Below are 26,655 nucleotides of genomic sequence, written 5' to 3' on the forward strand. Positions count from 1 at the left end.
AAATCTGCCTGCCTCTGCCTCCTGAGTGCTGGGATTAAAGGTGTGTGGCCACCACGCCCGGCACAAAGAATGTTTTTTACACTGAATAAAATGAAAAATTCAAATGTACTCTAATGATACTGCATTAAGTGGCCCTGTTGGTAACGCTTCTCAGATGCTATGCTTTAGAGCAGCAGTCTTCAACCTGTGGGTCATGTGTGACCCCCCCACAGGGGTCAAATATCAGATTTTTATATTATGCTTCACAAAAGTAGCAAAATTATGGTTATGAAGTAGCAAGGAAAGTAATGTTGTGGCGGGAGGTCACCACACCAGGAGGAACTGTGTTAAAGGGTCACAGCATCAGGAAAGGTGAGAACCACACTGACTCAGACACTGCGGTGGATTTGGTTGGGAATGGGAATTACCCACTAGTGTCCTGGAAGCTTTCAGACAGGGGCTTGTTAGGATCCAGGCTCAGCTACTGGAATTAGATTCTGAGAACTGATTCTTAGAGGTGTTGAGACCAGTTCACTTTGCCTGGTTATCTGTCAGGATGATCTTGAAGGTCAGGAACTCTTCCTTCGCTTTGACACTTGGAAAGATCCTTCCCCGAGGTGGCAGAGTGTTGCAGGGATGGCAAGTTGTCTAAAGGTGCTGCTCTGTACCTGCTGAGCAGGGGCCCAGTGTCTCCCTACTCACATGGGTGGAGTGAAAGGAAAGCCTTCAAGGGGACCATCTTAGAACCACATTGAGGACGTAAGCTATGCTGTGTGTTCTCGGTGTCTCAGGGTACCTGCTGTCTCACTGTTCTCTAGGGAACTCTGGCAGGGGCTTTTCTGGGGAGCCCTTATGTAGGAAGAAGGTAGGGTAGCAAGGGCTTCTGGTTAAGAGCAGCGGCTGATGCAGCACAGTGCCTGTGTGTCACAACAGAGCACTGCAGTGTGGACCATAGGCAGGCTTCCACTTCAAGGCCACGGGAAGCAAGTACAGAATGGCCTCACTTCAGGGTCCATCTTTGTAGTGTTTTTCTAATGTTAGCATTACTTTCTCCTGCTACGTGGAATGGATTATACAGCAAGGTGGGGTCCCAGGCTCCCGGTGCAGGATCTCAGGGGGAGATAAAGCTTGACCCCTTCGACCTTGGCCACCTCGCTTCCTGTCAGTGACTAAGCCTCATGCCTCATTTTTTTATTCCAGGTGAAATTGCTCAGATAATGGAGCAAAGTGACCTCTCAGTGAAAGACATTGCTGTGGATACTTTGTAAGTGGCATCTTTGTAAGTTGGGAGGGACCTTGGTGAGCCTTGCAGGCCCCAGGGCTGCCTTGATTAGATCGTGTGAGTACTGAGACAGGTTCCTGCAGCCCTACCAACCTGGCCTTTGTAATGGATTCAGGTAGAATCCTGGACTATTCTCTCGTACTGCCAAGGGGGCTTGGGGGCTTCCTTGAGTGATGGCCGTACTGTATCCTTCAGGGAGAGAGGCAAGCATAGAAGGTATGTGTTGCAGAGCTCCACACCTAACTAGGTGGCTCCCTCTGGTCTCTCTGCATCAAGAAGACAGCTGCTGAGTTTCTTTTTCCCATGATGACTCCAATTCCCAGTCAGGACTTGGCTCTTGCTGCATCCTGGGTCCCATTTAAAGTATATTGCAGCCGGGCGGTGGTGGCACATGCCTTTAATCCCAGCACTTGGGAGGCAGAGGCAGAGGCAGGTGGATTTCTGAGTTTGAGGCCAGCCTGGTCTACAAAGTGAGTTCCAGGACAGCCAGGGCTACACAGAGAAACCCTGTATGGAAAAACCAAAACAAAAAGTATATTGCAAAGATCAAGTGCCTAGCTGATGGCCTGGGTGCTACATTTGTGTCTCTTTTATGGGAGGTGAGACAGAAGTCTATAGACTTATAGCAGCTGGAATACCTGCTGCCAGAGACTACCTGACGACCCAGGGTGACCAAGGGTCCTCACTGTGACAACCTGGACATAGTCAAGCACATACTTACGTCATTCACCATAACGCCACCCTGCCCTGAGTGCGTATGTAGCTGCGCAAAGAAACAAGGGAGCCAACCCAGTGAAGTAGCTCCATTTGCAATCTAGGGCTGGATGCAAAAGGACATTTCATGTTGTTCATTAGAACTCATTAAGAATGTGAGTTTCAGGGCTGGAGAGATGACTCAGTGGTTAAGATTGCTTACTGCTCTTTCAGAGGAACCAGATTTGATTCTCAGCTCCCACATGGTTCCCCAGGTTTAAAAGTAACTTAGTCCTTTAAATGACTCCCTGGATTTTGTCCCTGTAAAAACTGGGTTAGCACTTGCTGCCTCTTCATCAATACAGTGGAGATTTTGTCTTCTCTGTTTGAGGTTTGGAGACGTGAAGGAGGTGGCAGTCCAGCGTCACGATGGAGTGAGTTCAGATGGGCATCTGGCTCACGTCTTCAGACACGCAGCCAAGGAGCTGTTTGGCGAGCACGTGGAGGAGATCACCTACCGCGCACTCAGGTTTGAGCCAGCATCTACAGCACCAGGAGTGTGCTGACGGATCAGGCAGGGGCAGGGTGTGAGGTCTGTGGCATACATGCAGTATGGGCGCTGTGCCTGGCGTCTATGGGATACTTAGCTGCTCTACCTATGGCTGTTCCATGGGAAGACCAGTGCTGGTTACAGTAGACGGGCCTTTTGTGTGTTTCCATTGACATTATCTTGGTGACATTCAAAACTTAGATTGAAAATGGGCAGATATGGTAAACCTAGCCTGGGCTACATAGTGAGACTGTACCTCAGACTAACAGAAGTGATCTTTAGGTCACTGGCCATTCAAATCAGCTTTATTGATTTATAGGAACAAAGACTTCCATGAGGTTACCCTTGAGAAGAATGGGGAGGTCCTACTGCGATTTGCTGCAGCGTACGGCTTTCGCAACATCCAGAACATGATCCAGAAGCTCAAGAAGGGCAAACTCCCATACCACTTTGTGGAGGTGCTCGCGTGTCCCAGAGGTAAGGGGTTCACAGGGCCCCCGACAGCCTGTCCAACAGGAACCGTGAAGGCAGGATGCTCCCCCACACCATGGCATGCCATCCTCAGCCATGCAGGTTCCCTTCCCTCAACCGTAGTGTGAGAAGTAGATAGTTGTATCCTTATACCTTCCCTTGTGGGTGCCACATGAAAACTTCACCTGATACCAGATGGGAAGCAGCTCCTGAGGTCACTCACATGGAGTCAGTACACAGGGACTCCTAGGAGTAGAAGCTGGCTCTGTGCACAGTGGCAGCAGGAAAAGGCAGGTGTTACTTGCTGTCTAAGAGTTCCCCAGGCTGCAGAGGAAAATTGAACCATGCAGGTGTAAAGTCCCAGGCCGGTGAGGAAAGTTCCCACTGGGATGGGGAGACATGAGAGAAGGCCAGAGTGAGGACAGGACCGAGTACCTGGATCTCTTGCTCATACAGTAGGGGTAAGTACTAGAGAATGAGGGAGCCGTCGGAAGTGGTATGTCTACGACCCTGGGTGTGAAGGAGCTGTCTCCAGATCGGGAATGTCTAGGTCATCCTGGGCTTGCGGTTCTCAAGTAGGACACGAGAATTCTCAGAAAGGCCCAGAGGGAGCCAGGCAGTTCCTGACGGTAGTCGGAAATGAAGAGCGGACCCATGAAGAGTCTCAGAGGAGAGCCTAGGTTTCCAGTCCATGTCCTCAGGGATCTTTGAGAGGAGGGACAAGGTTAGTAGCCAGCATTCAGAAGAGGGGATGAAAGCAGGGGCTGCCTGCTTTTCCTGAGGCTCAGGAAAGTAGATGCTGTGTTGGAGCTTGTGCTACAGTAGGTAGAGACAGGACGGAGCCTCTTGGAGGGCTCTTCTTGCTTTCTGGGGAAGACTGGAGAGGCCTGGAGAGGAGAGGAAGTGGGTTCATGCCCACTGAGAAGGTGCACATCAGAAGCCCAGCTGCCAGGTGGCTTGGGCCAGCGGAGGGTGAAGTTGAACCAGGTGGGAATTTGTTCCTGCTGCCACTGCTTTTTGGTTTTTGTCTGTTTTGTTTTGTTTTTTCCTGGTGCTGGAGTACGTGGTAGGTAGGTGCTCTCCCACTGAGCTCTAAGTTCCCAGCCTATCTCCTGGTTCTTTTACATGAAAGTCTTGGTGCTAGGATTGGAAACTAGAGCACACTAGATACACACTCTACCACCGAGCTGCTCCCACCCTATGCACTTAATGGCATTTTTGTCACATCAAGGTGTCATCTTCAGCTTTAAGAATGGGTTGTACTGCCGGGCGTGGTGGCGCACACCTTTAATCCCAGCACTCGGGAGGCAGAGGCAGGCGGATTTCTGAGTTCGAGGCCAGCCTGGTCTACAAAGTGAGTGCCAGGACAGCCAGGGCTACACAGAGAAACCCTGTCTCGAAAAACCAAAAAAAAAAAAAAAAAAAGAATGGGTTGTACTGACAGAAGGTGACACATACTCAAGACCATATGACTGGGAAGTGTGGACTTATGGAGAGCTCATATACCTCACTCAGCCCTAATCCAGCCTTGTTAGGCCTGCACACAGACAACAGAGTGTGCAAGCAGTTGTGCTCGTAGCCTGCTGGTTTGGGTAATTTTCAGAAGAAGCCAGGAATCCAGATAGCAGCCATTGCTGTCTACTTCTTAAGGCTTTTAGGTAAGACCAGTTTACGGGTAATGTATGTGGTAAGAACACCCAGGGCTCTCCTCCTGGGCAGGCTCCATGACAATACAGTGAGCCCCAGTACAATCTTAAGCCACTCAGTACTGCCTGCTTCATGCTTCTCGCTATGTGCCCTGAGGTAAAGCTCCCGTGACAGGCCACCCACAGGGAAGAAGAGGTCCACTTGTGTGTATCTTTCAGGTTGCTTAAATGGCAGAGGCCAAGCACAGACAGAGGACGGCCACACAGATCGTGCACTGCTGCAGCAAATGGAAGGGATCTACTCCGGCATCCCTGTGCGGCCCCCAGAGAGCAGTGCACATGTGCAGGAGTTGTACCAGGAGTGGCTGGAGGGTACTGAATCCCCCAAAGTCCAGGAGGTGCTGCACACCAGCTACCAGAGCTTGGAGCCCTGCACAGACGGCCTGGATATCAAGTGGTGACAAAGCTTGAAGGGCAGGAGGGGACAGCTCTGAATGGAGAGTGGTGGGTGCTTCAAGGAACAACGGGTCCCTGCAGCTTTGCCAGCGCTTCAGGACACAGTTTTCATGTGGTGCTATCTTTGTAGTGTGTGAGGGAGTGGAATGTTTGCACATGGGAGAAGTATTTTCCCTCTCTGCGTAGCCTTTCATCCCAAGATTGTGAGAAAGATCCCAAAGAGGCCAGGGACAGATCCCTGATTTGCAGGTTTAAAAAAAAAAAATCAAAATGTGTTTTTAGAGAACCAAGACCCTGGGGTTGTGATCCACGAGCCTAAGATTATTGCTGCAGAAATGGAGGCATCAGGAAGGCCAGGCTACTGTACAGTGGATAACTGTGGCCTTCAGAGAGGCCCAGTCTTCTGGCCCAATTTGGCTCTTTCACGTGTATAGATTTTTAAAAAATAATTTTCAATTCTAGGGCCAGCAAGGTGGCTTATTGGTACCACCATTAGTTTGATCCATCGGGCCCACATGGTGGAAGGAGAGACCAACGCCCACAAGCTATCCTCTGACTTTCACACAGGCACATGGCATGCATATATACCACCGAGACCATACCCCCAAAATAACCGTAAAGAAAATTACACTAGTTTTAAGTCATAGTAACAGTGAGCCATATTCTTCATAGTCCCCGAAGGCCAGCAGTCATTACAGCCCTGGCAAGCTGGACCACTGGTGTGCCTGAGTCATTCTTTTACTTGACCTGCCATCAGCGTTGAGCTGGACTCACCTCAGAAGAAAGGCTGCTGAGAATGGCATGCATCACACCCTGGATTTGATGCAATGCATATTTAAAAATAAACAAGTAGAGAATTAAGAGGGTGGCCCACCTAGGCTTTGGGGTTCTAAGGGTGGTGCAGCTCACAGTTACTGCTATGGGGCAGGAAGATAGAGCTGAGGCTCCATGGACCCTGGAATGGGTGAAACAGCTTTATAATGTCCAGCCTCCTCTAAACTCCTCCCCAGTGCCTTTTGATACAAATAGGCCTGGAGCACCTCCTCTCCTTCACAAAGCCCACTGGTCTGGGACAGCATCCCTTCATCCCTCACTATACTAGTGCGAGCATGCCTTAGGGGAAACAGTATGTCCACACACAGAAATAGCTGCTCGATGGTGAAATTCACAAAATCATGTGACACATACTAGATAGAGTCCATCCAGGAGATAAAGGGGTTTGATGAAGCCCTTGAAATGCTCAGTGTGTGACTGCCTTGACCCTTAGTACTGTCAGCTCTATCACAGTCCCACATGCCTCATGTCTTGGTCTTCCTGTGAGTCTGTCTAGGAGTGTAACTGGATATGTTATTGTAAACCAGTGGTTCTCAACCTGTGGGCTGTGGCCCCACAAAGGGGTCACATATCAGATATTTACATTATAATTCATAACAGTAGCAATACTACAGTTATGAAGTAGCAACAGAATAATTTTATAATTGTTGGGGGGTCAACATAACAGAAGAAACTATATTAAAGGGTCACAGCATAGGAAGGTTGAGAACCACTATTATAAATTATGATTTTTTTTTTGCTTTCAGTCTATACGCCTTGGGTATCCATCCCCAAAGTAACTGATTATGGAATAAACAATGCAATGGGGTCTTGAGTGTGGCATTGAAGGAGTCAGCTGTTCTCCTGTCCTATACTACACCCCGCAGTCCGCCTCCCTCACCAGGCCCCAGCCTGGGTGATGATACCTTTTTCCCAGTCCCTTCCTAATAGGTCAGGAGAAGGCTCAGAACACGGGGAGTCAGCGTGGGAAGGGACTGACTTCCTGCAAACTTCATGGCACCACCCATGATAGCAACATAGGCTAGGGGCTAAGATGTGAGATCTATGGCCTTCTGTTTCGCTGATGCTAGGCTGTGGCCCTGTGAGCTTTTCAAGACTACAGGTGCCTTTCTGTCCCAGCACTTGGAGCCAGAGGCAGGTGGATCTCTGTGAATTAGAGGCTAGTCTAGGTTACAGAGTGAGTTCCAGGACAGTCAGGAATACATAGAGAAACCCTGCCTTATCCCCCAACTTCACCCCCGCCAATAAAAACAAAACCCAAAGCAATGGAAGTGTGAAGTGAGCAAGTTCATGACAGACAGGACCCGGTCAAAGCATCATGACAGTCGGAGTGGACAACATCTGCTGGTGCAGGCATGAGGGGAAGCATAACCCAAACTCCTGTCTGCCCAGTGCTCTGCTGTACCATGCTTCTGCTCTGGTTGGGCAGAGGCCTAATCTTAGTGTGTTTCCTACCTGGCCCGAGCTGTATGGGTTTGTACTACTGTGGGTAACCGTGCTTCTACATGATGAGATTCTGTCTCAAAGACTAAATTTGGTTTCTGTTACAGGTAATTTAGAAATAGTTCTGTCAGGGCTTGTGCCATAGTTCAGGAGCAGGGTGTGTGCCTAGCATCCATGGGCACCACGTTCATTCTCAAGATCCATAGTAGCAGAAAGTGGCAGGGAGGATTGCTGCATTCTTCAGTACTTTGTTTGGACTGCTGTTAAGATCTGACTCAGTGTGTGCCTTACCCATTACTGGTCGACATGTGGGCTTCCCAGGTGCATCACAGGTGACCCAACCACAGGGTTGGGGTTACATTCTTCCGGACTCTGGAGTACCCGTATGCACGTGGCACACAAATAAAAAGATCTTAAACCTTAATATCAGCACTGCAGGCAGAGGCAGACAGATCTCTGAGTTCAAGACCAGCTTGTTCTACAGAGGGAGTTGTAGGATAGCCAGGGCTACACAGAGAAACCTACCCCTCCCTCGCAAAAGGCAAAACCTAGAGTATTTTTAAGAATTCAAGATGGAACGTACATTATTCGTCTGTGAAATTCACAAGAAGTCAGATATATTTTCCTTGCCTATCACGCACAAAGTCCTGGGTCTACCCTGAGCAGCACACGAGCAGGCATGGTAAGTGCCTTGTATCCCACCCTCTGCTGTTAGGATCCAGCACTCAAGGTCTTCCTCAGAACTCTCAGGGTTTGAGGTGAGCCTGAAAGCAAGGAAAGAAGGAGACAAACCATCTCTCATAGTGCCTCACCACTTTCTAGTCTCAGCTGCTTCATGTCATCGCCAGCTCTTTATAATGTCAGTCATATTAATAATTTTAGCCCTTCTAGTTGGTATCATGATTTTTGTTTACATTTATTTTGGAGAAAGGCTTGCCAACTATTGAAATGATCTTAAACATCCTTCTGCTATTTTGTAGCTGTGTGTTTATATAAACCAGTGTTCTTATTGATAATCATAAAATCAAAATTTGCTGGAGTACACATTAAATCAAAGTACTTGATGCATAGGAAAGTAACTCTTGAGTTCCAGGCCAGCCTGGTGGTCTACATGGTGAGTGCCAGGCCATTCAGGGATACATAGTGAGACCCTATCTCAAACAAACCAACAAATAAAACATATGGATCCACTCTGAAAAGTATCGGAGATGCTCTATATCCTGCAGGATCAAATATTCTGCTGGGCGGGAATGGGGCATATGTGGGAGTATGGGCAAATGGGTCCCGAGGGCTCATTAGGCAGTCGGCCTTGCCAAAACGGTGAAAGACCCTGTCTTTCATTGAAAGACCCTATCTTGGAAGAAATGCCATTGAGGAGGACATCCTGACATCAGTCCCTGGTGCTGCATGACCCACAGTGGGATACATACACTCTTCTATAATACATACACAGGAACAGACAAGCACATATATCCTATTAGAATACAGAGGCGTTCTCATCTGTAATAAATGATTAAGTTTACATGTACATTGAAGAAGTGCTTTAAAATAAATATCTTTATTGTAAGTGTTTGGTTTGGCCAGATATGGTGGCTCATTCCTTTAATCCCATCCCTTGGGAGGCAGAGGTGGGTGGCTCTCTATGAGTTCTAGGTGATCTTGGCCTATATAGTAAGCTCCAGACCAGCCAGGGTTATTATATATGCCTGATCATCTTTCCCTCCACACAGAAAACACCAAAACCAGCCACAAAAGCCGAACAAAGCAACATAAGTGTTGGATTTGTATGCTTACTTTACATACCTGGATAGCCAAGTGTAAAAAGTTAGATCTAGCCCTGTTACAGGTTGATGCTAGAGTCACATGGCAGAGCCTCAAACCTGCTCTAGGCTCCAACATGTATTAAAGCAACCGCGCAGGACAACACAACGGTGTCAACAGTAATGGGAGGGCATTTCTTGCTCTTGACACCCTTTGTCCTTTGACTGTGTTTGTCTAGATACTCACCTAGTTATCATTTCCATAGTTTTCTGTTCATCACCTACAATGCCTCAAATTAATATTTAATGAAATGGCTCTTTGCCATATTTATAGTACAAAGCATTTTGAACCCTTAGGAATTTATACTGTAATTACAGACACATATGTCAAATAAGATATATAAATGTTATAAAGACTGATTTCCATTAACTTTATTGCAAGTTTAGACATATAGAATGAATTAGAACACAAAATGTTCCCATGCCTCTAGTCTGGGGCCTCTGTTTAGAAGCTCTTGGCTAGAATGTCCATTTTATCCTATGCAGCTTAAGTACAGACTCTCTCAACCTTTCCACTCTCCCTGACCTGAACTCCTTTTGTGCATCAGTGAGAGAACACTGCGTCCCATCGCCTGCACCCAGGGCCACCATATTGATGTGACGTTCTTTATGACCACGTGCCTCTCTTACCAGAGCTAAAGCAGGTGCATCCACTGCCCTTCGGTCCTGGGGAAGACACTAGGGGGTCTCAGCTTCATCTCTATGTTGGCACCGGCTTCTGGAGCCCCTCACAGCCTGCTCGATCTGCATAGCTCTGCTCATCCCAGGGGCCCGCGTTGTGGTTTCTTTCTTAATGGGAGAGATGGGATCTCTCTATCACACACACACACAGATTGGAAAAAAGCTCAGATTTGCAGTCCTTGGTATGAATTACTGAGTGCAGAACTCTATGCATACTGGGTTAATTTCTGTCACATCCCTGCACTGTGACACACGGGTCGATGCGGCAGATTCCCGAGCAGCGCGCCTGGCTCTACGCAGCCTAGGGCGGAGTGTGAGAGGGGCCAGCGGCTCCCGGGGCGCACTCGCGCCCGTCGTGACCTTGGACCCCCGCTCAGCCCGCGAACGCGCGCGGCCCCACGCCAACTCCTCACTCCGCCCCGGGTTTTCCGCGCCGCCGCGGCCAACCTGCGTCGCGCGACGACGCCGGACGTGCGGGCGCTCGGCGGCGCGGCTCCCCATTGGCCGGCCTCGGTAGCCCCACTGCGTGCGCCGCGCCCATTGGCCGGCGTGCCCGTCCGTCGTAGGGCCGGCGCGCGGCCGTGCGAGCTCCCGCCCTCGCAGCTCTCCTCGCCGGCCGGCGGTCTCCGCGACCGTGCTCGGCTCGCGCGGCCCACGACCGCGCCCGGGCCTCGGCCCGCTAGGGCGCCCGCGCGGATCGGCCAGGCCTCGCAGGCGATGGCGGCCGCGGCGGCGCTCTCGGGCGCGGGCGCCCCTCCCGCGGGCGGCGGGGCCGGGGGCGGCGGATCCCCGCCGGGCGGCTGGGCCGTGGCGCGGCTCGAAGGCCGCGAGTTCGAGTACCTCATGAAGAAGCGGTCGGTGACCATCGGCCGCAACTCGTCGCAGGGCTCGGTAGATGTGAGCATGGGCCACTCGAGCTTCATCTCGCGGCGCCACCTGGAGATCTTCACGCCCCCGGGCGGCGGCCATAGCGCGGCCGCCCCGGAACCCGCGCAGCCCCGGCCGGACGCGGGCGGCGACTTCTACCTGCGCTGTCTCGGCAAGAACGGCGTGTTCGTGGACGGGGTGTTCCAGCGGCGGGGGGCGCCGCCGCTGCAGCTGCCGCGCGTGTGAGTGGCGGGAGGGGGGCAGTGTCCTGGACCTGACCCACGGTGGCTACCCACGAGCAGGGAGGGACCCTGACCCACAGCAGCCACCCCCGGGGAGGGGCGGGACCCGCACCCAGACCCACTGCCCATCATCAGGCAGGACGCAGAAGACCCATGTTAGCTACCCATGAGCAGGGTCAGACCCTGAACAAGACCTGGTCCCCATCAGGGAGGGATCCTGATCCGCTATCCGGGAGCAAGGAAGGCTAGACTCACCATCAGGACCCATTCACTGCCCATAACCAAGACCTGACTGATTCTGACCTATCCTAGTTTAATGCCCACGACCAGCACTGGGACCACAGCCCCCCCCAGCGCTCCACCCGGAGTATTTAACCTGCTGGCCCACTCCTATCTGCCCTCCTACTGCCAGGTCCCCTGCACCGGTATTCTAACCCACGGCCCTTTGTCCAGTCTGACATGGGACTCTCTGAACACACACCATCATTTCTGCCATCAACCCTCGGCCCTCCCTGCCATCATCACCATCGTTGGTGGGTGGAAGTTTTATGGGTGCTCTGTGCCTAACCATCAGGGAGGAGGCACCCAAGGGAGATGCTAAGATGTGTGTGGTGAACTATCTAAAATGAAGGGTAGATACCTGAGAACTATCTAAAATGAAGGGTAGATACCTGGTACCCTTTTTTTTTTGTTGTTTTTGTTATTCACATTTTAGTAGCAAGATATTTTGGAGGTAGCGTCTTAAGCCTAACAATTCTCTTTCCCCAGTGTTTTTGTAGCCTAAAAATTGAAAACTCCCAAGGATTAAAAGCCTGTCTGTCCAGAACCTTAGAAATCTGGGAAAACTGGATACTAATTTCAACCAAGTAATCTTTAAAAAGCATTTTTAGCCAGGTCGAGTGTATTCAACCTGTAATCCCAGCACCCTAGAGGCTGAGACAGTAGAGATTTGAGTTCCAGGGTAGGTTAGACTGTGGAGTAAACTCTAGAATAGTTTGCGTTGCATGCTGAGATGTCGTCTCATAAAACAACAACAACAAAACAGAACAAAGGGTGTTTGGTTTTTAAGGAATTATTACAAGATTGTGTAGAATAATTACAAAATTATTACAAGGAAGCCTCATAGGGAACTGTCAATCACAGCACAAAACAATTTCAATTTGGTTCTGTGGTTGGATAAACTTATTGTTTATTGTGCTTGAAAAACAAGTTTGCTCTCCAGGAAATGCTAAGTATTCCTCAGGGTCCCTCTCTAGATCAGTGCTAGTAGAGCTTTTGCCACAGACTGAAGGTTTTTTAATTGCTTTCAGTTTTTGGAGATAATAGCAAGAGCTGTGTTAACTTAGGTTTGATGTGTGTGTACTCCATATTTCTTAGCTTTGGGAGGGTGTCCCAGCATGCACCACTGTGCTTGGCTACAAAGTTCATTTATTTGTTTGTTTGTTTGTTTGTTTATTTAAAAATATTAACAGTCTCTGGTTAATAGCACTTGTTGCTCTTGCAGAGGACTTAGCGTCAGTTCTTAGCATCTACATTAACACTCAAAACTATTTGTAACTATAGCTCTAGGCATCAGATACCCTCTTCTGAATGCTGTGGTCACCAGTCAGGCACATAGTACACAAACATATGTGTGGGCAAATATTCATACACATGAAATAGAATAAATTTAAAATGACATTTATTGCCAGGTGTAGTGGTACACACCTTTAATTCCAGCACTTAAGAGGCAGAAGCAGGTGGATCTCTGAGTTCAAGGACAGCCTGCTCTACATAGAGAGTTCATTTGTTTATATCTGTGCCTTGCTTGCATTCGCTACAGCACAATGGAGGCCAGAGGACAACTTGCTGGAGTCAGTTCTTTCTTTCCGCTGTGTGGGTCCTGGGTGTCAGACTCAGATCATCAGATGTGGCAGCATGGGCACTTACCAGTAATCTGTCTTGCTGGCCTACAAGCTATTTTTTATTGTTATTTTTAAATTTCAAATTGAATTAAAAACTTAGATTAAAACTTGTGAGTATGTGTCTGTGTTGGCGTGTACACGTGAGGTAGGAGACGTCAGAGGATCCCTCGGTAGCTAAGTTAAAGGTTGTTACGAACCATCGGACATAGGTGCTGGGAGCCCCTCCCAGAATACGTCTGTGCACCACGTGTGCCTGGTGCCATCACAGGCCAGAAGAGGACTTGGCATTCCTTGGAGCTGGAGTTACGGTTTTGAGCCACTGTGTAGGTCCTGGGATTTGAACCTGGGTCCTTTGGAAGAACAGTCAATGCTCTTAACTGCAGAACCAACACTGACCACCCAAAATCTTAAGTTTAAACAAACAAATAGGTATCCGCACACTTAAAAGAGTGTATAATGGAAGAATTGTGCTGAGGCTGACAGTCTTAACTATGACAAGGTGACCTTGAACTGGAGACCTTACTACCTCCACCTAGGAACTGGTCTACCCTACAGCCGGTGTAAATACTCTTGTTATTTTGTTTTCAAATACATTGCTTCCTGGGTAGGTAAACTAGTCTAGATAAACTTGGCCTTGAACTCTGTCTTAGTGAGTCTTCCACCCCAGCTTTTTTTCCTCTGGAGACGGGGTTTCTCTGTGTAGCCCTGTTGTCTTGGAACTTGATCTGTAGACCAGGCTTGCCTCACTCAGATCTTCTGCCTCTGTCTCCAAGTGCTGGGATTAAAGATGTGCACCACCACTGCCCAGGATCCACTAACCCTGAGTGCTGGGATCCATGAGCTACCATTGACTGACTCACTCTGCTTGCAAATATTCTTAATGTTTCTGTCTATGGCTGGCCTTATATCTGTTTTGTTTTTGAAGTCAGGGTATCTCTGTAGCCCTTGGTGACCTGGAACTTGCCCTGGCTCTATAGATCAGGCTGGCCTGGAACTCAGATCTGCTTACTCTGCCTCTAGAGTGCTGGGATTAAGGGTGTGCACTGCCGCCCTACTGGTTGATCTTGTATTTAAACCACCACAATTTTATCCTAGTCCAGTTTTTATGTTTGTATTTTGTAACAATTCAGCGAGGTGCCAGCATCTTAGTGCAAGCCTTTAATCCCACCCAGCACTTGGGAAGAAGAGGTGGGAGGATTTCTCTTGAGTTCTAGGCTACCCAGGTCTACAAGTGCCACCCTGTCTAAGAAAACACAATTCAAAGGTAATTTGGAAGGATATGAAGTACAGTAGTTGTGGTTTAAAGTGTGATTAGTTCATTGAAATAGTATATACTGTATGGACTTGGCATACCTATTTGGATAGGACTATCCTAGCTCTGGTGGTAACTATGGTTGGAAAAGTATAGATGTCTTTGCATGGCTGGTGAGCCCAGTGCCCACTGTGGGTGAGTACTTGGGATTCGTTATGCATGACAACGACAGGTGCTTGTGTGCTTTCTTTCTTTTCTTTTTAGATTTATTTATTTTATGTATATGAGTACACTGTAGCTGTCATCAGCTACAGAAGAAGGCATCGGATCCCATTACAGATGGTTGTGAGCTACCATGTGATTGCTGGGAATTGTACTCAGGACCTCTGAAGAGCAGTCAGTGCTCCTAACCTCTGAGCCATTTCTCCAGCCTGGCATGTGTATTTTCAAAAACAAAAATCCACAAGACCCTTGTTTTTCAGCCAAGTATGCAAAGCCATGTATAAGGGAAATGTAACTTTTTTTTTTTTTTTGAGACGCTGTGACTTAGGAGAAGCCGTGACTTAGGAGAAGCCCTGGTGTTCTTAAGTTGGGATCTGGAGGGTCTCCTGAAGGTGGGTGGGTGGAGGGAACCTCCCAGCTTGGGAGAATCTATACTGTGGAGCAGATGGAATCCAGCTGGAAGGGTGTGCAGGCACAGGTGTGGGTTTGTCTGTGTGGACTTGGTGGAACATGGCTTTCACTTTAGTGAAATGTCCCCCATCAGCTCAGACAGTTGACGATTTGGTCCCCAGTTGGTGAGGTTTAGGAAGTGTGCCTTGCAGGAATATGTCATCAAGGGCAGGCTTTTCAAATAAAAAAGCCCCATCTAGTTTTGTTTTGTTTTGTGTTTTTTTCCACTGTGCTTTAAGCTCATGGTTCAAGATCTGATCTCTTAGCTTCTTGCTCCTGCTGCCTTCCACCACAGTGAGTTTTATCCCTCTAGATAAGGATATGCCAAAATAAACTCTTCTGTATGAGTTCTTCTAGATGGTATTTCATCAGAGCAACAGAAAGGTACTAATACAGTCATGGAGTATAGGGTTCCTCGCTGTCCAGTGGCTAAGTTTAGTCCTAAGACTGTTCTAAGAAACCAGTGTGTAGCCAGGCTGCAGTGGTACACACCTGTAAACCCAGCACAGAAGGCAGAGGCAGGCGGATCTCTTGAGTTCAAGGCCAGCCTGGTCTACAGAGTGAGCTCCAGGACAGCCAGGGCCACACAGAGAAATCCTTAACAGAAAAAAGAAAAGAAGTCAGTGGGACCAGGAAGTCTGGGTGTGTTCCTGTTGTTGTCATGGTAGCAGACTTAAATGTAACGTCAAAATTGGCAACATTGTTTTGAAAAATAAGCAACTTTTAAAAATCTTTTCTCTCTAAAATACATGTGTGTGAGTATGGCTCCTTCAGAGTGGAGTTACCAGTGGGTGTGAGCTGACATGGGTGTTGGGAACCAAACTTAGATCTTCTCCAACAGCAGTGCATTCTCTTAACCACTGAGTTAATTCCAGCCCCCATCCCCAACCCTCAAATATGCAGCTCATGTATGTATGTATGTGAGTGAGACAGTCTTTCTACATTGGCCTGGAACTCACTGACTGCCTCCCGAGTGCTGGGATTAAAGGCATGCACCACCATGCCCAGCTTCATGGTTGTTTTATACTTTGAAAATGTCAGGGGCTGGAGAGATGGCTCAGCTGACTGCTCTTCCAGAGGTCCTGAGTTCAATTCCCAGCAACCACATGGTGGCTCACAACCATCTGTAATGGGATCGGATGCCGTCTTCTGGTATGTGTCTAAAGACAGCTACAGTGTACTCATATACATAAAATAAATCTTGAAAAAAAAAGAAAATGTGAGTTATGTAATTTATTTTATCTATATGAGTGTTTTGCTCTCACATATCTGTGCACCACTGGCATGCCGGGTGCCTCCAGGGGCTGGAAGAGGGTGTACGGTCCTCTGGAACTAGGTTACAGGCTGTATGAGCTGCTGCTACTCAAGAACCAAACCCAGCTCCTCTGCACCCAGGACTTTTAGCTGCCAAGCTACCTCTTCAACCCAAGTCCATAGTTTAGTCAGAGTCTAGACTAGTAGCCATCATAAACAAAGCATTGATTTTATATTGCCTAAAAGTAATTGTTTATTGAGATGGTCTCACTGTATAGCTTAGGCCAGTGTCTGACTCCATGGTTTCCCTGCCTTCTAGTCTAGGGGTAGGATTACAGGTGTGTACCACCATGTTTTGCTGCATGATCCACTTAATATACAAAATAGATTACACTTATTAAGAAGGGTGACCCCAGCCGGGCGTGGTGGCGCACGCCTTTAATCCCAGCACTCGGGAGGCAGAGGCAGGCGGATTTCTGAGTTCGAGGCCAGCCTGGGCTACAAAGAGAAACCCTGTCTCGAAAAGCAAAAAAAAAAAAAAAAAAAGAAGGGTGACCCCTCTTCTCATGTCCGACTGATTTAACTGACTCCTTGCAGTGCGTCATGATGCAGCCATACTCCTCATATACGTTTGACTTGAAGACCGTATTTAGTAGGGTCATATTTACAGGCTTGTTTCGTAAGTCAGGGAAAACTGGAGAGAGACTGCAGGCGTTCAGTCGGTGGCTCCTGCAGCTCGTCAGATGAGTGGAGGGTTCTTAGTGACTTCCCCATCCCTAATGAGTTGGACAGCACCTTGGTTCTCAGAGAATACTAGTATCAGAAAGGGACAAGTCAGAAGGGGCAGGCGGGTGGGAGTGGCTGTGAAATGGGACCATAACCTTTACAGGGTGAGGACAGAGACAGGATAGAGGATGGAGAGTAAGGGGAAGAGGGTCACAAAAGGATGGAGAGGTAAGATTAGAGTTAGAGACCCTGCAGGGTTACAGCAGAGACCCTGCTGGTCTGAAGGCAGAATGACAAGTATGAGCTGGAGGATAAATATCCCTGCTGGAGAAGACCGGAGCAGAGCTGATCAGAACACCCCACCCTACTCCCACCCCGTACAAAGCCTGCTGTCTGTCCACCAAGGGTTGTAAGGGTTGCTTGAGATGACCTTGCTTAGCAACTCGGGGTTAGCTGAGCAGATAAAAGCCTGGACTGAGGACCAGGGTCTGATGAAGCTACTGTCTACACTGCTCTGCTGTGCCAGTGGTTGCCTTTCGTGACTTGCCCTCAGGCTCCACGTGCACATTCACTCAGCACATTGGTGCATTTATTACTGGTTGTGGACACTGGGGACAGTCACTCTAGACTTGTCTCTTCCCTATGTTGGGACCGCATTGCCATCTCGGGTTTGTTCGGCATTCGAGAGGTGAGACACAGTTCCCTGCCACAGGAGGGCACCTCTGTCCTTGTGGCTTCTGATGATGATGTATTTGTTTTTTTGAAACAGGGTCTCAATATGTAGCCCTGGCTGCCCTGGAAATTGCTGTGTAGATCATAGACCATGTTGGCCTGAAATTTACCGAAACCTGCCTGCCTCTGCGTCTCCTGAGTACTGGCCTTCAAGGTGTGTGCTATCAAGCTCCCCGTTTCTTTAAAGTCCATTTGTGTGTGTGTGTCCCTGTCCATGTGCCACAGTACACATGTGGAGGCCAGAGAACTGTGGCTGGAGTCATCTCTACTCTGTGGGTCCTGACTGACCAGCCCCCTGTTTGATAGTGTGGGCTGTCTTAGATTTAAGTAATACACATTTTTAACATTTTAAAAATTCCCTTGTGTGTAAGTATGTAAGTGTGTGTGTAAGTGTGGGCTCATGTATGGATGACATCACGTGTATATGGAAGTCAGAGCACAATGTCAGGAGTTGGTCTCCATTTCTCCGCCTTATTAAGGTAGAATTCTCTTGTGTCTACTTCTCTGTATACTTCAGTCTGGCCTGTGAACTTCTGAGTGATTGTTCTGCCTCCACCTCCCATCTCACCTTAGGGATGCTAAGATTTGATAGGAAATACTGTTTCAGCTTGCTGCTGTAAGTTGTTAAACTGCTAAGCCATCTCCTGGCCCCAGCTTTTAAATTTTTATCGTCTGCCCGTCTGTCCATCTATCTATCCATCTATCTATTTCAGGACTGTGTTCCTCTGTGTAGCCTTGTTCAGGAACTCTGTAGACCATGATGGCCCCAGACTTACAGAGATGCACTTGCCTCTGCCTCCAGAGGGCTGGGGATTAAAGATCTGCACCATCACCACCAGCCTTGCAGCAGTTTTTAAAAGAAAACATTTATTTATCTTTTGTGTGTGTGTGTGTGTGTGTGTGTGTGTGTGTGTGAGTGAGTCAGTGTTAGCAGGCTCTATGTCCTGCTGAACCGTCAGGTTTTAGCTCTGAGGCAGCTCTCTTTTGCTAGTCCTTTGCGTGCCTCTTGGCTGACAGCAAGGACTTGTTCCTGGATAGTGGTACCTACACTCCAGCACACTTAGCCCTTCTGGTTCTGGTCCCTTATGATTGGGATAAGTGTCTACATCACAGCACAGTTGTATTTGTGTCCCAATTGGGACACAAACCTGAGGCCATATTTGTTTTGGTCTTAGTGCTTGGAACCTGGTCCTGTGGGGCCGTGAGGCTTGAACACACAGAAGGCTCCACTGTTGTCTGTCCTTATCTTCCAGCTTAGCAGCACTGTGGATCCAGAGAGCAGGGAGGTAGAGGCCTGGCCTGTGTAGCGTCAGCTTTGAGGGCTACTTGTTCGTTAGCCTCACACTTTTAACATGTTTCTCTCTCCTTTCTGAGATCTTATTTGTTTTACATGTACAGGATGGTTTGCATATGCACAGATATGTATACCACATGACTGCCTTGCCCACAGTGGGTAAGGGACTTTGGATTCCCTGGGACTAGAGTTAGAGAAGTTTGTGAACTGCCATGTGGGAACTAGAATTGAACCTGGATCCTTTGGAAGAGCAAAGATCTTTCCAGCCCTATTTTCTTTTTTTGTTTGTTTGTTTTTTGTTTTTTTTGTTTTTTTGTTTTTTTTTCAAGACAGTTTCTCTGTATAGTCCTGGCTGTCCTGGAACTCACTCTGTAGACCAGGCTGGCCTCAAACTCAGAAATCCGCCTGCCTCTGCCTCCCAAGGGCTGGGATTAAAGTTCTGCACCACCATTGCCTGGCCAGCCCTGTTTTCTTTTTTAAGCTTGTTTTCATTAAGTTTCACAGTTCACTCTCCTGTTAGGGGAGAAAGGAGCTACTGGTTTTTAAATTGCACTGTTCTAGTCTTTAGAGAGAAAACAGCAGTTTCTGGGTGTCTTTTTGGTTGGTTGGTTGGTTTGGTTTGGTTTGGTTTGACTTGTGAGATAGAATCTCTCTCTGGGTAGCTCAGGCTGGCTTTGAATTTGTGGTGATCATTTTGCATCTATTTCTTGAATGCTGGGATTACAGACATGTGCCATCCTGCCTGGTTCTGATTATCTTTCTAGAGGATAGGAATGGTCATAAGGATTTGACCTCTGCTTACTGGAGGCTGGTTCTCCCAGGACAATGTCAGGAAGATGCGGATTTCTTGTGGAGGGACCCTGATGCCGACAATCTTCCAGGATGACCGTTGGTGAAGAAGCACACTACTGCTCCACAGGGTAAATGGAGAATCATAATTCTGGCATTGGTTTGCTGGAGGTGGAAGACCAGCAGGACTGCCACAGAGCCGTTATTGTCCTTGGGTCTCCTGTGAGGACAAAAAGAGCTGCGTTCTCTCCTTTGTCTCTCACTGGCCTTGGGGCTTCTGAAGTTCCCAGTTTTCTTTCCCTTCATCCAGTGCTTGGTGTTTCTCCAGCTTCAGTGTTAGGTGCTGCTGTCTCCCTTTTTACTTTGTGAGCCACTGTCTCATAGCAGGTGCAGAATCAGGACTTATTCTTTCCTAATGGGGGAGTCCCAGTAGACTCTGGAATCTGGTCGGATGGTGCTATGATTGTCCCTCTTGGCTTCTGTCAGTATCTAAATAAATTGTATTTTATTTGTATTTTTTAAATTCATGTTTATGTTTATACATACTTGAGACCCAGGAGGAGGAGGAGTGTGCATTTGAAACTGAGCTCTCTAATTAGGGAGCTTTGAAAGCCATCTATTGTTTTCCAGGTGGCACAGCAGCTCAGGGCACTGGAAGAGTGGTTGGTAACACACTGCTCTCAAGGACAACCTGGCAGCGGTGCCTTGCATTGCCCAGTTTGGAGAGCAAGAGGGCTTCCTTGCTATCCACAGAACATTGTGATCTGTTGTCATTAGCCTCTTGTTCTAATTCCTCTTCTCACACAGCTTTTTCCCCTCTAGTGTTGCAGAGTCGGCACCAAATCCCAGACAGACTTGCAGTCCCTAGAAGTGGCCCAGTGTAGTTGCCTGGTGTTAGTTGATTTGTCTCTTTACTGCTGGTTTAACATTACTCTTAGGCAAACACGTTCAGGTGCCGATAGACTAGGATGGGGTTCTAGCTGGATGTGGCTCCTTGCTCTCCCCATGTTCTGGAAGGTTCCTTTTGGATCCCCAGTTGCAGAAGCACTGCACTATTACTGTCTTTTGTAAACCTAACAGTTTGCACGCACACACTTTCTACTGCAAGTTTTGAATTCCGTTTTCCTTTTGTGTAGGTGGAGGCCAGAGGCCAACCTCGGGTGCTGTTTTGTACATGCTGCAGCCATGTTTTCTCTCACTGGTGCTTTGTCTTTGTCTCTCCAGAGCTGGAATTGAAACTGCTTGCCACTGCATCTGGCCTTCTGCATGCACTGGGTGGGGTGGCAGGCAGTGCTGCACTCGGGTCCACGTGCAGCTCGGGCAGCTGATCCTTTACTGAACTCTGGCACCTCAAATTTTTTTAAGTTTTTTTTTTTTTTTTTTTAATTGCAGCTGCAATTTTTAGAAACCATATGTACTGGATAGTTTTATGTCAACTTGACACAAGTTAAAGTCATTTGAGAGGAGGAACTCTCAATTAAGAAAATGTTTCCGGGAGATTGTGCTATAGGCAAGACTAAAGGGCATTTTCTCAATTAGTGATTGATGGGAGGGAGCCAACCCATTGTCGGTGGGGCAATTGCTGGGCCAGTGGTCCTGGATTCTATGAAAAAGCAGGCTGAGCAAGCCATGAGGAGAAAGCCAGTAAGCATCACCCCTCCATGGCCTCTGCATCAGCTCCTCCAGGTTCCTGCCCTGCTTGAGTGTCCTGACTTTGATGATGAACTGTGATATGGAAGCGTAAGCCAAATAAACTCTTCCCTTCCCAAGTTGTTTTGGTCATGGTGTTTCATCACAGCAACAGTAACCCTGACCAGGACTTCATAAAACCTAATTATAACACCTAGCCATACTACCCATTATTCACTCATTTCTCCCCTTCTCCCTTCCTCCTCTTTCCCCTCCCCCTCTCTCCTCACCCTTCCTTCCCTCTTTTGAGGCAGGGTCTTACTGCACATAGCTTAGGTTGGCCTGTAACTCTATATAGCCGATGCTAGCCTCAGACACAGAGATCTGTCTTTAGGCCTCTACTGCCTAAGTGATGGGATTAAAGGCACGCACCACACATTGCCAATATCCTCTTAAGTGTAGTAAATTTTATCACACAGCCTAGGCTTCCTGTGACTCGTTGGTACTTCTTGGGTTAAATAAGAAAGTAAACATGTACTGAAGTTCAGATTCCAGATATTTCTCAAAATTCACAAGCATTAAACTAGCAAAAGATTGTTCATACCCAAAAGAGTACTAATTAATTAAATTATAAAAAAGGCTCAGAACTCTTTGTATGCATAAATTATCCCCAAATTATTGTGTCTTCTGCCCTAGCAGAGTAGCATGGTTCACCTGTGCTAACTAAACCAGCAGGAAAGAGTGGATTAAATTCAGTTGTAAACTGACTTTCATAACTCATCACTTTTATACGTATTCTCCAAATGACTCCGTTCACATAGTCACAACTGTAGGCACATTTGATGGTCACACTCCCCCACGGTGAACTCCCTTGATATCTTAGTTCCCTTTCAAACTGGGTTTGTATGTGGCTTACGGGAGAGAGATCTCAATTTTGCCCCCACAATAGCATCTGACTTCTGCCTGTAACAAAAACTGTCCTGGTTTCTTGCTTGATCCTCTCTTTTCTGTTTGATGCATGGGGTGGGCTTTCTGGTAGAGGAAGGAACTGGGTATTAGAGCTGAGAAGAGAGCCCTGAAGATCCTTTGTCAACAAGTCTAAGCAGACTGGATGAGAGCCTGGTGAATCTTTTGGGGGAATTTTCTTCATAGAAAATCTGAAAAGACTCCAAGGTCGAGGTTGAGTTAAATATTGTAGTAGTTATATTGAAGCCTCAAATGGTGGTTCCAAAGTAACTTGGAAAAAAATTATTACAGTTTTGAAATAACCTAAAATCCCAAACTCCAACAAGTGGTTGGGTTTCGTTGGTGAGTGTTTATTTAAATGGTACCTGACTAGAGTCCTGACAGCTTTCAGCAGAGCATGCCTTTTCTGAACCTGGAGAAGGAGCCTCGAAGTATCTAGGCCCTGTGTGGGACCACCAAACATTAAACTAGCAAAAGATTCTTCATATCCAAAAGAGTATAAACATTGAATTTAAAAAAAAAGCAGACTCCTTGGTGCAATGCCCTTATATGCTCTGAGTGACAGATGCTATGTCCCAGGGCTGAGGTAGCTTTTGTTCGTCCACTAGGTACTTGTACTTCTGTCCAGTTGACTTTAGCTTGACATGGTCTTGTAGACATACTTAATGTGGTTAATAAGGGTTGGGTCAACACTGGTTGGGGTTTTGTTTTGTTCTTTAACCAGAGTTCACCTTTTGCCTCCCTGGTTTACTGGAGTGGTTAGATATGCATTAGAGTCACCATAGCCATACTAAGTGATAGTTATCCAAGATACTGAGACTCACTCAGCTGCAGTACCAAAGCTTGGCTCCTGATTCTTTCTTAAATAGAATATGAACAGGTTTGCTAGCGACAGCTAGAGGAGTTGTAAAAATGCTATGTTTTGCCATTTCTAAACTGTTAGAGGAATCCTTTTCATGGCGGTCTGAGGTTAGTTAGTGCAGAAAAGTGTGGCTTAAAGGTTAGCTGTCCACCCTGGCTTTTATGAGTGTGTGTGCTGTTCTTCTCTTGCACTGGAGCATAGCCTAAGTACGCCTAAATAGCCATTCTGTTGCCTAGATGGCTCCTCTTCAGGGTCACAGAACTGTGACCTGTGACCTCCCCTAGCTCAAGGGACTTAATAGGGCTTAGGTATTTGCTAGTGAATTGTTCAATATAGACTTTTTATTTAAAAAAAAAAAAAGTCTGTATTCAGTGCATATGGTCAGAGGGGGCACATACATGTATAGGTCAAAAGACAACCCATGCAAGTTGGCTCTGTCTCCTATAGGAGTTGCAGAGAGAACTCAGGTTGGCAGTGTTGGCAGCCAGTGACGTCACCTGTTCACCATCTCACTGGTCCTTGATGGTAGGCTGTTTTGTTTTGCTTTTTGTTTTTTCGAGACAGGGTTTCTCTGTAGCCTCGGCTGTCCTGGAACTCACTTTGTAGACCATGCTGGCCCCTTCCTAAGATGTACTTGCCTCTGCCTCCTGAGTGCTAGAATTAAACGCTGTTTGATGTAGACTTTTAAAATTTGACTTGGGGAATGTAGAGATAGTCCAGCAGTTTAGAGTGCAGGCTGCTCTAAGAGGACTTAAATTCGTTCACAGCACCCCTGCACACATTGTACATATATACAGATACATACATAAAAATAAATCTTAGGGCTAGCCATTTTGGTGCACACCTTTAATCTAAGCACTTGGGAACAAGCAGACAGAGATCTCTGTGAATTAAAAGGCTGCCTGATCTACAGAGTTGCAGGCCAGCCAATGAGACCCCATCTCAAAAATAAATAAATAAATAAATAATAAATCTTAAAACAACAACAAAACTTGGGAGGTAATTAGAGAAAATGACTTAGCAGTTACAAACATTTGTTCCTCTTGCAGCAGACCCAGTACAGGTGTTCCAGCACCTACAACTGACTGTAATTTCAGTTCCAAGGTATGAGATACCCTTTTCTGTCTCTGGGCACCAGGCATGCACATGATTCACAGACACACCTACAAGCAAACCAAAACAGAAACACCAGAAAACCTTGGGGTTCGATACAGACATGTTCAAGGCAATTCATGCTGGACTATAATTATCTCCACTCTGGGGGGATCTGGAGAGTCAAGCCCATGCATGGCCTTACATATGTTGTATAAGTGTTCTACCATTAAGTGCCCATTAGACAGGGTCTCATCATGCAGACCAGGCTGACTCAAGAGATCTGCCTGCCTATGCCTCTCGTTTTGGGGTTCATAATGTGGGCTGCCCAGCCACCTATTCCTGTTTTGGTTGATGATAGACTATCCAAAGTGGCTTTTGTTTTCAAACTGTATGCTTTAAAGCAAAAGATGGCTGATCCTGTGGAAACCTGGGCAGATGTACATACGGTTTCTTTAAGTAAAAAATGTTTATCAGGGTATAGAACTCATGGTGGGACTTGAAAACCATTATTGGTCTGTTGGAGGAGCAAAGCCATCCTGCTGTTGACCCTATTTTGATGCTAGACAGAGGGACCTGGTCTTCCCTGTGTTGCTTGCTTTTGCTTCTCCTACAGATCATGTATGGTATGACTGTCTCCTGTCTAACCTGGATTCCATCTTCTTGTCTTGGGCTAGGAGTAGGGTGTAGTGGTCTTTGTTTATTGTCTTACTCATTCTGGGTGATTGTCCTTGAAGAGCCCTGGGGAGACGATCCTTAGGGTATCCAAACTGGAGCATCTTCCAAACCAGGCCTTTTCCAGCGCCGCACACTATCCTAACTGGACCAAGCTGAATTTAGTGACTTGATAGCTTAACAACTTCTACCTCCTTCCCTGTTTCTTATGTAATGCTGTCTAACTAGTTGAAATTAGCTTCTCAAAGATAAAAATACTCTTCTTTTTTGGTTTGTTTAGAAACAGTCCTAGTGTAGCCCCAGCTGATCTGGAACTTTGAAGCCCAGGCTGTCTACACACTTGCTGTGAGCCTCCTGCCTTTGCCTTTTCTGAGTGCTAGGATCGACAAGAGTGTCCTCTTCTCTTGTGGTTGTTGCTCAGGATGTATTCACCCACTCCTCTCCTTAATTAATTAATTACTTAATTAATTTGAGGCGGGGTCTCTCTATGTATGTATTCGCCCACTTCCCTCCTTTTCTATTTATTTATTCATTCATTTATTTATTCATTTATTTATGTATTTGAGACAGGGTCTCTCTGTGTAGTCCTGGGTGTTCTCATACTCTCTGTACTTCAAGGCTGGCATTAAGGAGTGAGTTACCACACTGGGGTTTCTTTTACTTGTCTGTGTGTCTGCATGTGCATGTGAGTGCCTGTTCCCAGGGAGGCCGGACACGTGCAGCTGGAGTTGGAGGTTGTGAACCTTGCACAGTTCTGTTGCTGGACCTAAATTGGATTCTGGTCCTTGTGGTTGTTACACTCCCTTAACCACTGAGCCAGTTCTCCAGCCCCCGGATTTTATTCTATTTGTTTTTGAGATAGGAACTCACTGTGTAGCCCAGGCTAGTCTTGACCTCTCAGTGGCCCTCCTACCTCAGCTTCCCAAGTCCTGGGACTGCAGAAATGATCCACTGTGTTTTGCTAAGAAAATTGTTTAAAGATTTTGTATAGTAAGTCCAGCATCTATTCTTCAGGACTGGATTCTTTTTGTTGTACTGTTCTTGTTTGTGTGTGTGTGTGTGTGTGTGTGTGTACGTTAGAGGTTGAACCCAGGGTCTAACATATGTTAAGCATATGGTCTAGCACCAAGCACTGTACATAAATCTTGTTTGCTCCTTTGGTGAGCCACTCCTGTTTCTTTATGTGACTTGGGATTTTTGTTGTCGTGTTGAAAGCTGGTAGCTTTGGAAATCACGTTCACCTTGTAGTTTGTTGGTGTCGTGCACCATGTGAACCTTTCATTTAGTAGCTGAGATATTTGTTCCTTAGCTAATGTAGCATGTGTCTGGATGGTCCCAGATAGAGTTCCTGAAAGCAAGGAGTCTTCTCAGTCTTGGAATGGGCTCTGCCTATCCCCCTCCCACCCCCCGTCTTGTACTTGGCCTGGGAAGCCAGGAGTTGCTCATTTTTGTTCTAGTGCACACTGGTCCTTTGGAGGCTGTTGACTCCCAGAGAGGCTCTCACAGTCCCTGCTTGCCTCAGGGCACGTTTTGTTTTGAACTGAATGTATTTGAGTAAAGCAGTGAGGGTTGTTGATTGGGATGGATGGTTTTTTAGTGTTGTTTGTTTGTTTGTTTGTTTGTTGATCTGAGTTCTGAGGGTTGGAGCACATGTACACAACAGGTTTTAGAGACAGCCTCCACCCACTGCAGGTAAACTGTCTTTGAAGTTAGTTTTTCCCATGATAAAAAAATATTTGTTTTTAAAAAATGTGGGTTCAAAGCCGGGCGTGGTGGCGCACGCCTTTAATCCCAGCACTCGGGAGGCAGAGGCAGGCGGATTTCTGAGTTCGAGGCCAGCCTGG

The 26,655-nt window shown here is 47.2% G+C and overlaps 2 protein-coding genes across 3 annotated transcripts in view; both read left to right on the forward strand.

Moving 5' to 3' along the window:
- The window catches only part of Narf (nuclear prelamin A recognition factor), a 17,422-nt gene extending 10,689 nt beyond the window's left edge, over window positions 1–6,733 (forward strand). Inside the window, exons 8-11 of the mRNA XM_021177725.2 lie at window positions 1,180–1,243; window positions 2,346–2,483; window positions 2,824–2,981; window positions 4,841–6,733. Coding sequence (XP_021033384.1) covers window positions 1,180–1,243; window positions 2,346–2,483; window positions 2,824–2,981; window positions 4,841–5,082 — 602 coding nt within the window. The 3' untranslated portion in view covers window positions 5,083–6,733. The remainder of the gene's footprint in view (window positions 1–1,179; window positions 1,244–2,345; window positions 2,484–2,823; window positions 2,982–4,840) is intronic.
- Window positions 6,734–10,434: 3,701 nt separating this feature from the next.
- Window positions 10,435–26,655, forward strand: part of Foxk2 (forkhead box K2) — a 50,291-nt gene continuing 34,070 nt past the window's right edge. The window contains exon 1 of one of the 2 annotated variants that reach the window (XM_021177329.1): window positions 10,435–10,964. In XM_021177329.1, coding sequence (XP_021032988.1) covers window positions 10,573–10,964 — 392 coding nt within the window. In that variant the 5' untranslated portion in view covers window positions 10,435–10,572. The remainder of the gene's footprint in view (window positions 10,965–26,655) is intronic. The other variant, XM_021177331.2, reaches the window with a different exon arrangement.

Source organism: Mus caroli, chromosome 11, assembly GCF_900094665.2.
Source record: "Mus caroli chromosome 11, CAROLI_EIJ_v1.1, whole genome shotgun sequence".
Lineage (NCBI taxonomy): Eukaryota > Metazoa > Chordata > Mammalia > Rodentia > Muridae > Mus > Mus caroli.